The sequence below is a fragment of the Taurulus bubalis genome (assembly GCF_910589615.1).
Source record: "Taurulus bubalis genome assembly, chromosome: 3".
NCBI classification, from domain to species: Eukaryota; Metazoa; Chordata; class Actinopteri; order Perciformes; family Cottidae; genus Taurulus; species Taurulus bubalis.
The window spans coordinates 24554306-24568470 of NC_136591.1; the positions used below are offsets into that span (position 1 = coordinate 24554306).

General features: G+C 41.9%; 1 protein-coding gene across 1 annotated transcript; it reads left to right on the top strand.

The window, feature by feature from the left end:
* Nucleotides 1-7160: 7160 nt before the first annotated feature.
* On the top strand, nucleotides 7161-13892 carry mtmr9 (myotubularin related protein 9; the record flags this gene model as incomplete). Its single annotated transcript, XM_079214929.1, has 10 exons — nucleotides 7161-7342; nucleotides 8004-8112; nucleotides 8231-8356; nucleotides 8466-8639; nucleotides 8792-9009; nucleotides 9188-9349; nucleotides 9552-9693; nucleotides 10005-10225; nucleotides 10487-10638; nucleotides 13729-13892. The coding sequence occupies 10 exons, from the start codon at nucleotides 7161-7163 to the stop codon at nucleotides 13890-13892; spliced, it is 1650 nt and encodes a 549-aa protein (XP_079071055.1).
* Between the last annotated feature and the right edge of the window lie 273 nt (nucleotides 13893-14165).

Sequence of the window (14165 nt, forward strand, 5' to 3'; positions counted from 1 at the left end):
CTTTCCCTATGATGTTCCCACGTCCTCCGGCTTCCGGGGTTCGTGACGACACTTCCCTGACACCTGTTTTGCACCCCAAATGTTGGAGCCATCTAAAAGCGGGGTGTCAGTGCGTCGCAGTCGCTCACTCTGTCCTCGGATAGCGCACCGGTGGCGCCACGGACGCAGCACATCTTGCCTTGCTTTCCCTCTACTGCAGATCTATTCCCTCCCAGTAACAGTAATCAAATCTACAAGTTCAAACAATTTAATGTGAAACTCGTGCATCCAACTGTGGTCGACCAATTTGTACCTGTGTATCAATCTCATTCCCTGCTGCGCAGTTGTTTCCTCTCTGCAGCTCTACTCCAGCTGCAAGCTGAGTGCCATGAGCAGACCGTCCCTCCACTGTGCCACCCCGACGTTATTCATCCCCCCCCCTCTCTCTCTCTCTCTCTCTCTCTCTCTCTCTCTCTCTCTCTCTCTCTCTCTCTCTCTCTCTCTCTCTCTCTCTATCTTTCTCTGCCTCACTCACTCACACACACACACACACACACACACACACACACACACACACACACACACACACACACACACGCACACACACTCACACACACACACACACACACACACACACACACACACACACACACACACACACACACGGCTCTCCCACCCAGCGTGGTTGCCATCTAGTGTCTCGTTTGAAGCCCCCAAATAGAGGACTGCATTATGTAATGCAATATGCCTCATCATAACCAATATTCTTTAATGTTATTTGAACATTTTCACAAAATGACAGTGTGGGGTCACTCTTTGTCGAGAGGAAACACACAAAAGTTCTCCTACTGATGAAAACAAAGCACTCCACAATGCTCTATAAATATGTTATAGTGTCCAAGTGATTTGTATTATGTCTCCTGGTGCTATGATGTCAATATACTTGTAAAATTATATTATATTTTCTAAAGTGCATACATATTTCTTCCTGCATGAAACACTTGTAAGTTGACGTTGACAGTTATACTATACGAAAGAGCAAGCTATAGGCAGCTTCTACACCTGTCCTCCTGATTGGCTCATGTCTGCTTCACCCCCTGCTGATCTGATCTGGACGGGGGATCTGACAGGAGCTGTCCAGTACTGAAGTAGTGCTGAACCCGGGACATCTCTCTAGTCTCCCCCCTTTCTTCTGTAAAAACCTTTAGAATATGGATAGGAATTATACTGGAAAGTGTGTTGTATATATGTACTACTGAAGTGGAGAGAATGAGCAAAAAAACTCATGAAACAAATAGACAAAGTAGTAAAATAATCACCTAAATGTGTATTTTGGATACTTTCTTTCCACTAATCTGAAAGAAGATATGTAATGGAAGAAAAATATCCCAAAATCTCAGGTGCATACTAATAAGATGTTTGCATGGGTTGTCTTGCTAATCCCCTCCAGACAAATAAAAAGACTCTGCTGAGTCTTGAATACTGATTTATCTTGCCAGTTTTGTTTAGATGAATGTAAAAACTGTGAACGTGTGAACGTAAAAACAAAACACATTTTTGAGTGGCGGGAGACCTTAATATTATCATCATGTTCACCTCTGCTGGTTTTGTGACTAGTGACAAATCACATTGGAGCAAAATGTCAACACATTACAGAGAGGAGAAGCATGACTAGTTTGCAAGCTTCTCTCTCTCTCTCTCTCTGCACTGCCAGGGCAAGAGATCCCATTGGACCAGTGAGATGGAGCCCATAGCTACATTAACTGACTTAATTATTTCTGATTGGGTTCATCGGACCAGGTCTTCTCTGGTTTCACACCAAAACACCCACATGTGTTCTACCATTATGATATACCTTACAACAGCTATTCTCAACCACCAATTTATTTGGGAAGGTGGTCCTTGGACATTTTTCAACAATCAGAAGAAAAGAAAAGTCAGAACCCTTATACCTTACAATACACCAAGAACACTATTTGTGTAATTTATATAACAGTTACAATATATTTGTTCTGCTCTTAGTCATTATTGAAAACCATCAAATTACTTTGGTAATATGACAGCAGATACTGTGTTAAGGGAAGACAGTTATCTGCTGAAAATTCTGCTAGCAGCTAGTAAAAAGGCTATTACAAAGAGATGGCACACGATACAACCACCTTCACAAGATGGATGGTTGAAAATTGTGACTGAAATATATGAGATGGAACTGTTAACCCACAGAATAAGAGCTCAAGAGGAGCAATGTCGTGACAAGTGGGAGAAAAGGGCAATGTTTACATGTCAACAATAGAACAAGATAAGAACACTTGAATGTTTCTCAGGATTTGTCATGTTTTTGAGAGGACAGAGCAAACCAGACCCTTTTTGTTGAAGTTATTATAGTTTGTTTTTCATTTCTGTTTATATGTTTTGTGTTTGCTGTGAAAAGGCAAAAAAGAAAGTGTTAAAAAAAGAAAACCATCAAAGGAATTACCATCATCTGCTAAAATGTGTTATGTTCCAATACGTCCAAATACATCATATACGGTTGGCTACGTTTCATACATTTAATACCCCTTGTCTTGGTGAATTTGGTACCTTTTCAGGCGAACAGAGGGAGAGGGAAGTCCTTTGTTTTAGAAGTGCAGCAAAAGTCCCAGTGATGGTGCATGAAAAGAATCAGCTAAAGTCGTTCTTTCAGGCCAGACATAACTTGGAAGAAATTCTTCAATGCTGTGAATACACTTGTGTGAATGCACACAAGAGAGCATGGTATCACGTTTCATCTGAGTAGCCTTCATTTTTTCCTTCTTCCTCAGGTCCTTTAGGCCTACAGAATGCCTTTTGAGCAGCACACTAGATGCACACTCAGCTTTAATATCCACAAGATACGGCAGGCAGTTTAATGCAGCAAACGTCTTGCAGCAATAATAATAAAAAACAAATATCAAATCAGATGACATCAATTTAAATCATAATTCAAATTAACCAATTTGTCACAAACCGCCTCACAGGGCAACACAGGCATTAATCATTTAAAACCAAAACAAACCACAGGCCTAACATGAGTGTGTGTGTGAGGCAGATGGAGTGGGTGAATATAAAAGCAGACTTTAAAAGAATACTAATACTAATAATAAAGGCAAGAGTAGAGAGAAAAAACTCAGAGGCCTCTCGAGGAAGAGATGAATAAATCAGATAGTGTGTGTGTGTGTGTGTGTGTGTGTGTGTGTGTGTGTGTGTGTGTGTGTGTGTGTGTGTGTGTGTGTGTGTGTGTGTGTGTGTGTGTGTGTGTGTGTGTGATTTCCACACAAGGAACCTGCAGAGGGATTAGTACTTTCTACTCAGCTGTACTTCTAATGTAAATCCTGCATCCTGTGAGCGAAGTGCTCAGGTGGAGAAAATCAATGATGCATTGTGGGCTAGGCAATTTAATGTTTTGTACTTCAGAGGTGTGAATGTGTAATCAATACAAGTAGCAATGAGAAGCCAATGACAAATCTTTGTGTGAGTGTTCCTGCTGCAGAGGCTTGTTTAGGTCACTATAGACAAACCACAGCACAAAATAATGTAAAGTATAAAAAAAGCAATGTCATGTATTTGTACAAGCTTCCATGTTGATGGATTTTTTTTACTGAAACCTACTAGAGACTTTCTGCATTCCTAAACTGTAGAGGCATTTAAAATAGGGGCAGCGATGCTGTACTAAATAATATTCATCAGGTTAGCGCTCATGTCAAATCTCATCAGGGTGCCCAAATTGACAGTGACAGTGTGCCTAAAAGTGATGTCTGTTCTTCTGCACCAACGGTATTATAAACCAGGGGTGCTATTCAAGAAGAAAGAAAGGCAGAAAGAAAAGAAAATTAACTCTCAAAACACATAATATGTGATGGTGAGGGTGTGAGCTGATTACTGCGGCTGTAAATGTCGCGATGCAAAAGCATTATGTGACATCGACATGCCTGAGCAAACCTAGCCTAGCAATTATTTAAATTTACAAAAAATAAGAAAAGAAAGAGGAAGTAAAGATTATTCTTGGAATCGATCACATTTCTACTCGGTCTTGTTCCAGTCTCAGACAAAGAGGACTCTGGGTTTTATTTCAAGACCGGTCAAGATCACAACCACTGGCAATTTCATTAAATTACATGTTCAATGTCTGAATCATTTGTAAACATCATGTCTGTGTTTGCTCATTGAAAACAAAGGAAAATTCATCCCTGCAAAGCCTTTTCATTATTTTATCAAGACATCATGGTACACTTATACAGGAACACGTACAGTATATGTATATGGCCATTAGTTTTATTTTGTTATGGGATTGTGGATCCTTCAGATCAATTTAAGGAGGATCCTCTGGTTTGCATGTTCTACATTCATCCCATGTGTGTCATGGAGCGTGAGACTCACATTGGTCTGGTCTCGGTCTCGACTCCGTTTCAACATCTCAAAGTCTTGGTCACGACTTGGAGTACAACACTGATTATCAGTACCACAACCAATACAGCTACATTCAAATGAAGATCGGAACAAAAAACCACAACGAACAAATGTTATTGTTCTACTATTAATTTCATAAACCTGACAAACCAAACTCCCAGAGGAAATAAAGACATTTCTCCCAGAGCTTACACAACTAATTTTGGTTTTAGCACCAATGTTTAAGTGATCATTCTCCGGCCCATGACAGACTGCTGTGATTCACTTGACGTACTCAAAATAACAGCACACAGCAGAACAAACACCAAGCAATCCATTCAGAACAGAAGGTTGGATGAGACATTGTCTTTCAAAGAAACTGAATGAAAAGCTTGGGTGACTAATGGTGTAGGTGTGTGGGCACAAACTGTCAATCTTTAAAATTGTGCGGGATGATGTTCCAAAATGCTCAGAGCTCGTCAAAAAATGTCAAACTCTGATCTGCGTGACGTGAGTGAGTATTTACATTTAGAGACTGAGAGATAACCATGTAATCACAGTTTGACAGCTACTGGTTGTAGTTACTTATTCAATGTACTTTTGGTGGAACATGTAGTTTTGTGTTTGACATGTTTATTAATATTTTTCCCTGACAGCCTCCGTGACACAGTGAGCAAAAAGCATTTTGTGTTAACTATTTAAACATTTAGCTGCTGAGATAAAAGTTACCATTTCTATCAGGAAACTTTTTACAACATAATGTTAAAGTAAATCATCTGCTACTGCAGATGCATTTGTCAAAGCATCCGGTAAATAAAACTGAGGTTTCTTTTGTATCCTGCGTCGGGCCGTGAACTGAATATTTGCTTTGAAAGCTATTTTTGATCTTCTTTAAAAAAAATGTAAAAAGCAACAGCAAAGCATCTTTTCCTCAGAGGAAGGGCAGTTATTTAGTTTGTAAAGCAACACCGGGTTTCACATTCAATTAATCGCTGGCGTCTGTACATGCGTTCTCTGTGACGATGGCTGGAAAGGCTCAGACAAACCATCTATTGTGGAGCCCAGACAGACTGCAACTGAAGCAAATACGGTGCTGATTTACAATACATCACACAAGCACGCATAAACCCACACTGCCCTGACAACGATGTGTGTGAAACAAACAGGCCCATCTGCTCTTCTTCTTCTTCCTTCGCCAAAAGTGTTCACAACTTTATGGAGTCTCCCATTCAAGGTTGGCGTGTGCTTTGGAATCGCAGCAGAACGGCCTCTGCGCCATCCTAAAAACTAAAGACGAAATCCTCCATCAACAGTTTTTTCCTAAACTCCCAGCTGCTGTTCAGGAAGCCGGCTCCCTTGTGATCTTCAAATCGAGGCACAAATTGTATTTTATATCATTTTTTCTATGAATGTGAAGCGCTTTCTATTAATCCAGATTTATCCGGACTTGAGGTTGACGCAGAAAAGTTCACTAGCTTGGCAATAGTGGAGTCTAGTTGATGGAGCACCTCGTCTATAGCTGTTAGGACCCTCCATGATTCAATATCCCTCTGATCTGTTGATACCGCACAGATCTACTGAGTTTCTCTATGAGAGCAAACACTTTTGGAGCTCAGCACCAAGTTATATAGAGCTGGAGCATTGCTTCTTTTTTTTTATTCAAGATGAAATCATGGCTAAAATCAAGCCTACCATGCATCATTTAGGGATGAGCTGACACTGGACTTGTTTCATTGGACTTTACTTCATCCCGTCAAAAAACACTTTCAATGTCACCACCTAGTGTCCCTTTTTTATACTGTTTCATTTAGCAGGGGAAGGATAGACGATAAGGATTAACCTTCAAAATAAAAGCAGCTTGACATAGTCTACACAACGGGAATATGAAAATATGCATTGTGCCAATGCCATGAAGGAAATCTGTTGGCTGGGTTTTAATTGATTTTGATACCAAATCGTTCGTATACATATCTCCTTAAACTGAAGTACTGCTCTGAAATGATCAAGCTCTTTACCATACATCTACTCTAGAAGGTAATTTCATTTCCAGTCTTTGGTAAATTCATTTTTGACTTAACATACAGTGGATGAATGGGACGAAACTACATTGTTACATATTGATGTATCATATCTTACTTGTGTTGTGCCCATTGAGTCTCGAGTTGACGTTATGAACACACACTGTCACGATAATAATAAAAATCATTGTAAACGTATTTTTTCTCCCTCCTTTTATTCAAGAACAATTTGGGAATGTGCGACGCAAATTGTCCTGAAGCACATTTCTTTCTCGGGGTCACTTGTTTCCAGTCGGCTTGTTTATGTGCACGTACCAATCTCGCCCGACAACAAATAGAAGGACAAGATAAGCAGGTAACTGTACGACAACTCCCTTTAGCGTCAATGAAAAAGGTTTATTTTGTTCTGTACGTTTACAGTGCGGTGTTTACATTTAGACATAAATATAAAATTGACGGACAATTCACACGGTCCGTCACGGTTAGCTAGCTAGCCGACGTTAGCCCCTTCATTTCCTGAATCAAGGCAACTTTAGCGAAGCTTAGCTGAGCGTTTATTGGTGTCATGTTAATTGACATGGTTTTCCTCGATATGTTTCTTTAAAAGGAGCACATACGTTATTGAGTTGTTATGTCTGAGCAGTAGTGACTTTAGCTCATCAGTAGCGGTGTCCAGATAACCTTATTAAAAACAACCCCGCACCCTCATCCTCTTTCTTTCCTCTGTATCTCTTTGCTGTCTTTTCTTCAGGTCGGGTCATGGAGTTTGCAGAGTTGATAAAGACACCCAGGGTGGACGGGGTTGTCCTCCATCGGCCTTTCCTGCCCACTGTGGAGGGGACCCTGTGCTTGACTGGTCATCACCTGATCCTCTCCTCCAGACAGGACAACACTGAGGAGCTGTGGCTGCTTCACTCAAACATCGACTCCATCGAGAAAAGGTGATGAGCTTCTTGCTCGCTGATGTGAGGATTTGTACAATTTTTTTTTCCCCTCTCACATTGCAGTGGCATTAGTTATGTTTAGAAAGGTCACATGAAAAGGGGGGTGTTGCGCAATGTCATTGTGGGACATTGATTGACAAGAGAGAGATCTAGATCTGAGCATTTAACTGCTATATTTGTGTGTGTGTGTGTGTGTGTGTGTGTGTGTGTGTGTGTGTGTGTGTGTGTGTGTGTGTGTGTGTGTGTGTGTGCTTACGCTTCACTTTTACAGTGGAGAGAGGATCTGAAACTGTGACAGGAAGTTTGAGTCTGACTGTGGACTGTCACTGCGGCGTTTTCTACATTTTGTGTGGTTGAGAAGGTTTGGAGAGCGGTAAACAGCATTGAGGATTTCATATTGGCTATAAAAAATAACACGCAAACAAACTGTCCCTCCTAGGAGCAGCTGCTGGGATCAACTCTTGCTCTGAGGCTTGTGCCTTGACCAAATGCAGGCAGGAGTATTCCTAATAGCCAAAGTGAATGTGTTTTAGTACGGGGAAACTCAGAGTGCCAGGAGGAAACCCAACATGAGGAGAACATGCGATCTCCAGAGGTCATTCTGAAATTTTCATTTGGATTTTTTTAAGCTCACCTTTCTTCGATCTTCCCTTTTCAGATTTGTGGGCTCCCTGGGAAGCATCATAGTCAAATGCAAAGACCTGAGGGTGATCCAGCTCGACATTCCTGGCATGGAGGAGTGTCTCAACATTGCCAGTTCTGTTGAGGTAAAACAAAAACAAAAACTGCATAATGCTCACTTTTACTATCTGAAAGATTGTCCTATTTTAAATGTCAAAAGAGACTCTACATTAACTAATACATGTTTATTTTTTTACTTTCAAGGCTCTGTCCACGCTCGACATACTCTCCCTGATGTACCCTTTCTTCTACCGGCCCATGTTTGAAGTCATAGAAGATGGCTGGAATTCATTTCTTCCAGAGGATGCCTTTAAAGATTTAGAGACCATGGTATGGACAGGATAAGTGACCATCAAATGTTTGTACCTAACATTCTCCAAGCCCTCTGTTGTACATGCTTAACACCTTTCTTTTAACCCTTCACCATCTCCTTTATCAGACCGATGAATGGAGACTGAGTGAAGTCAACAAGGACTTCACTGTATGTCCATCATACCCCCCTTTAGTGGCAGTGCCAAAAGATGTCGATGATGACACATTGAGGAAAGTAGCCACCTTCCGTCACAGTGGCCGTTTCCCAGTACTTAGCTACTACCACAAGAAGAATGGCATGGTGAGCACCTGGTAATCTGAGTTTAAATCATTCTGACTTCTCTGCTGCAAAGTATTCTTTTTTGGATGTACTGCGTCTGTAGGCATGGTTTAGTTATATTTTTATGGAATGTTTAATTCAAGAAAATCCCCTCAAATCCCCTCCACCTTCAGGTGATGATGCGAGCAGGGCAGCCTCTGACAGGCACCAATGGGCGACGGTGTAAGGAAGACGAGAAGCTGATCAATGCCACACTGCGACCAGGAAAACGTGGCTACATCATCGACACTCGCACCATCAATGTTGCCCAGCAGGCCAAAGCTCGAGGTGGAGGATTTGAGTCTGAGGCTAACTACCCCCAATGGAGGAGGATTCACAAGGCAATCGAAAGGTGAGTGGTCAGTCAGGGCTACGGTTGAATCCATAAAGTAATAACCTTTGTTCTGAGTTCAACAAGGCACCGATATGTGTTTTTCAACATCCATATGACTGATCTTTACGCTCTCTGTATATTAATTAGTTAATTAATAAGAATTATGAATCGTGACAATTTCAACTGTCATTTCCAGGTCTAACATCCTCCAGGAGAGCCTGATAAAGCTGGTAGAGGCGTGTAACGACCAGTCCCACAGTATGGACCGCTGGTTAAGCAAGCTCGAGGCTTCCAACTGGCAGACTCATGTCAAGGAGATCCTCACCACCGCCTGCCTGGCTGCCCAGTGTATCGACAGGTCAGAGAAGGATTGATTTCCTTGTAATACTAATCATGGGCCAGTACACACGAAGCAATAGGCAGTAGGTGTATCTGCTCTAAACATGCTGAAGTTAGAAATTCCCAGTGTTTTGAATCTGTTTTGAATCTTTGCTACTTGTCTTTGTACAGTAGAGAAGCAGGTGGCAATGACAAACTGTTATCGTGTGTGTTGGTCTCAGGGAGGGAGCGTCAGTCCTCGTTCACGGCACAGAGGGGACAGATTCCACCCTGCAGGTGACCTCCTTGGCTCAGATCATCCTTGATCCGGCCTGCAGGACCATCAGAGGCTTCCAGGGCCTGGTGGAGCGAGAGTGGCTCCAGGTAAAGTTATCTCACCTTTTTGAAGCGCTGCCAAAGTCGTTTTTATCCTTTTGATCCAATTGTATACATCATATCATATCACATATTTTCTTTTTACCACCTCGAAATGACATGCATTTTGTTTAATATTTATACGTTGGACATACAAGCAACAATCTGGGCACGTATTAGGTTCCAGAAACCTTCATCACGTCACAGACGATCGTGTGAAACCTTTCTGTGCAGTATAATCCGGTCCAATAATCAAGATGGACTTGGTCTTTGCAATTTTCCTCATGACCCCCTCTCACCTCTTTGACCATCTGTCTCAGGCGGGTCACCCATTCCACCAGCGCTGCGCCCAGTCGGCCTTCTCCAACAGCAAGCCTCGTCAAGAGGCTCCCGTCTTCCTTCTCTTCTTGGACTGTGTGTGGCAGATCCTTCGCCAGTTTCCATGTTCCTTTGAATTCAGCGAGAGCTTCCTGGTGCTGGTCTTTGAACACGCCTATGCTTCTCAGTTTGGCACCTTCCTGGGCAACAGTACAGCTGAGAGGTGAGTCTGAAGTCTGTTGTGGTTGGTCTACCAGCTTATGTTCGCTATATGCTTTGTTTTACTCATATATGATCTAATGCAATCAGATACAATATACAGAGTTTATAAAACATTTTGCATATTGACCCATTCATGACATTGATAAAAAAAAATAATTTCATGACGATTTTCCTTGTTCATCCAGAGACGTGTCGCAGTACATAGACAAACACTGTTCTTAGTGGTTAACCATTGGTGAACACCCTCTCACCCTTTTCATAGAACCAAGCTGTCTCTGCCTGAGAAGACAGTGTCCCTTTGGTCGTGGGTGAACCGGCCCCAAGAACTAGAGCGTCTGACCAACCCGCTCTACGAGGCCAACAGTCTTGTGATCTGGCCCTCTGTGGCCCCTCAGAGTCTGTTGCTGTGGGAAGGTAAACACAAAACACATGCAGTGACTGAGATTATGTACAAGAGGTGACCTAAAAGGTTCTGGCTTTTCAGAGACAATCATCCCATAATATCAGATATTCGATAGATGAGCAGACATAGAAGGGAAAACACCCACAAAGGTTAAGGGCTAAAAACTAGTGGCTGTTTACACAATTGAGGTTTTGTGGATGTACATTTGAGAGAGTAGGCTACACAACTGATAGTTTTACTGATAGTCTGGTTTAACACAGAAAGTTTCTGTTTCTGTGGATGTCAACCAGTAAGACTCCATGCTCTGCACTTCCAGCGTGGCAAGTTTTGTTTTCCCGTGACATTGTGGGATTGACTCATGCTGTTTGTTTAAGCTCGGGCAAGGCCCGAAACCAAGTCTGTCTTATTTAACAGTTGACACCCTTGACTAGTGCCTGAAGCAATTGTTACAGGGTTCCCACACACCCTGGAAAACAGTTGACTTTTTTTTGAGTTATCAGAGCTTCCCGAAATGGATGACATTGCCATCTGAAAGGGCTAAATTGTGTTCAGGCTCATAATAATGCTCAAGTGGTTTATCGACCAGAGTATTTTTGAATAAGCGGCTCTCGGTTATGCTGTGGAAACGCGGTGAACACACTCAAATCATGTCACATGATGACACATGTAGGGTGGATGACTTTACATCGGGTTACTTTCTTCCCAACGGTTGAATAATATTAAATTGGTGAGCATGTTTGATTCGGTTGGAGCAATGGTTTCATATGTGTGTTGAACGTTGTAGAGAGTTGGATAATAATGAATGCCAGTCTGTATGTGGCTAACAGTACTTCTTTTTTTTTTTTTTGCTGCCATTGTTATAGTTGGACTGAAAGTCTTTTAAATCAGACTTCCACAAAGAGGAAAATGTTTCTATATCACGATCCCCTTCGGTCAGATCATCCCTCAAAATGTCTGGTAAAATCCTGAAAAATGATCCCTAGAAAAGAGAGGAGCCCTGCGTCAGCGATGGCTGTAAAAACTGCTGTGATAGCTAAGCTCCCATAAATTGTTCATCGTCTCATCCCTTATTACATTTTTGCTCCGGCAGACATTCTGTAATCCCACCAGAAGGGGGCGCCATTGATTTCACCATTTGCACTGCTGATAAACTGAGTGACCCCGTGAGCCACTCTAAATACTGCAACACCCATTTTGCAGTATTTATGAACCATGTTACATGAAAAGGTCAAACTCTCCATGTGGCCGTTTAGCTCATATTTCCTTTTTTACTCCCATCTTTACATTTTTGACATTGCTCAGATTGCTTCGCAGGCATCCGGATGATGTGTTCAGCTTGCTCGTTTGTCTTAATATAGGTTGCATGGACACTGACATCTGAGCACAGTGGTGGTTTACGACTGGTTACCAGTCATGTGCAAGCTTATATACTTTGGCACACTTTTCTGTTTGTCTGTATAGCAATCTTGTATCGTTAATTAATGAATATAAGGCTTACATTGCACCACAAGATATCAGAGTGACTCGATAACTGTTCTCGGAATGTTACAGATACTGCATGAAACTGTACTTAATCACTTAATTTTAGTTTAAGCTGTAAACTATTTTTAAAACAAATTCTACCGCCTTTTTAACTTAATGTTGAGTTTCAAAGCAACGAATGGTGGTAAACAAAAGGAACAAGCAGTGAAACGGGTTCCGTGATGCTGAAGACGATCTGCGTGGGTGAAGTGACTGCGTACGGCTCTTTCCTCTCGCGGGTGCCCTTGATGAATCTTAACTTCCGTGAGACTGAGATTGTATCAGTCGTGCGTCTTTTCGAAGCAGAGCAATGCCTTTCTCACGATTTCAGATGGTTATCTTGTCATTTATAGTCGTTAGGAATCAAGTATTACATGGAATTAATAAGATGCCACCTTAAGTATTTAAATATGTTTTCCAACGTTTCACAAATTGTGGTAGCTTTTAATGTAACAAACACTTATTTCAAGGAGCTTGGTCTGGATTGCAGGAGGGGTTTTCCCATCAAAAACATAATGATGGGGATACAAATGTATTTTCTCTTTGAAATTGTTTAAATTAGTAGGAATGAGTTGATTTCAATAATTGTGGGTCCAGTTTTTTGGGGGAGGGTTGGGGGTGTATTGTTAAAAAAAAGTCCCAGCGGAGCCTATTGAGCCTATTTGAAATTGCTGAATCTCCACCCAAAGCAAACGCCATTCATGAAGAAAAGTAGGGGGAGGAGCTCTGGACAGATGAGGGGTCATTAGGTTCAGTCGAACCTGTGTGAGGGGGCCCCTTCCTGCCTAAAGCCTCAGAGCCCCTCCCTCATTCTATATGAACTATGAGAACTACTGAAGCACGGGTAATGGAACAGACATCCTGCTTATGCAACCCTTTCATAGTGAATGGCACATACTCCCGGGCAAACTTAAAAGACCCCTGTTGCTCCAACTGCTAACACTAACGGGGACTAGCTTAATAGAACAACAATCGCATACTATTTCTGAGGACGCACTTGCTGTGCTTCAATGGAAATCGTTGGTGTGGCTTGTTTGAATTTGGAATGAAATTTGAGTTTGGACTGAAAACGTAGAGGGCTCCATGCTCGATTCGCGGGAATCTTAAGCTGCAGTCGTGTGTTGTCTAGTATTTACCACGTAATCGGGTCACTCGCTTTCATAATAACCGACGATTCACCTCCTCGCTGTGGTGAACATTCCAGTCACACTAGTGTTTCCAGTATCTCAGTCCCACGAGTTCCTCCACCAAAGTCCCCCACCCCAGAAAGCTTTCACACAGTCCGTGGTTTTCTCTTCAACACTATTTGAGCCTCAAGAACGTTGATGCGTGTTTATTACGCTCAGTGCCGACATGCTAAACTGTGACGGTGGACATGGTAAATGTTATACCTGCTAAAATCAGCTTGTTATCATTTAGACTACTTGTAATTTAGATCAAAATGGAGCCGCCAGAATGGTTGATGCCTGCAGACTAGTAGTCTTGTTGGACCATGAAGGGAAGATGAGAAACCACTTCCTCGTAATAGGTGTTGTTCTTTATATAGTACTCGCAGTACTCTACTTTCTCTTCTATTACAGGAGTGTTCCTTCGTTGGAACCGCTCCTCCAAGTGTTTGGACGAGGCCTACGATGAAATGGTACATATAATCGACTACAACAAGGAGCTTCAGAACAAAGTTAACAGCCTGCGCAGGCAGCTGGCCCAGCTGGAAACTGACGATCCTCTGCTGCAGACGCCATAGAGAGAGAATGAGAGAGAGAGAGAATGAGAGAGAGAGAGAATGAGAGAGAGAGAGCTGAAAGGAAGCCTGATGGAAGAAAGAGGTAAACAAATGTGAAAATATAACTAAATACATGAATGAATAAATGTCCCAGCTTTAGGCTTTGGTTAGTTTCTTCCCAGATACTTGAGAACATATAATTCAAACTGTTTTCATTTTTTGTTTTGTTTTGCATCATCGATGAAACATTTTGGTTTCCCGCACAGATAAAAAATGACATGGAAAGGCACTAAA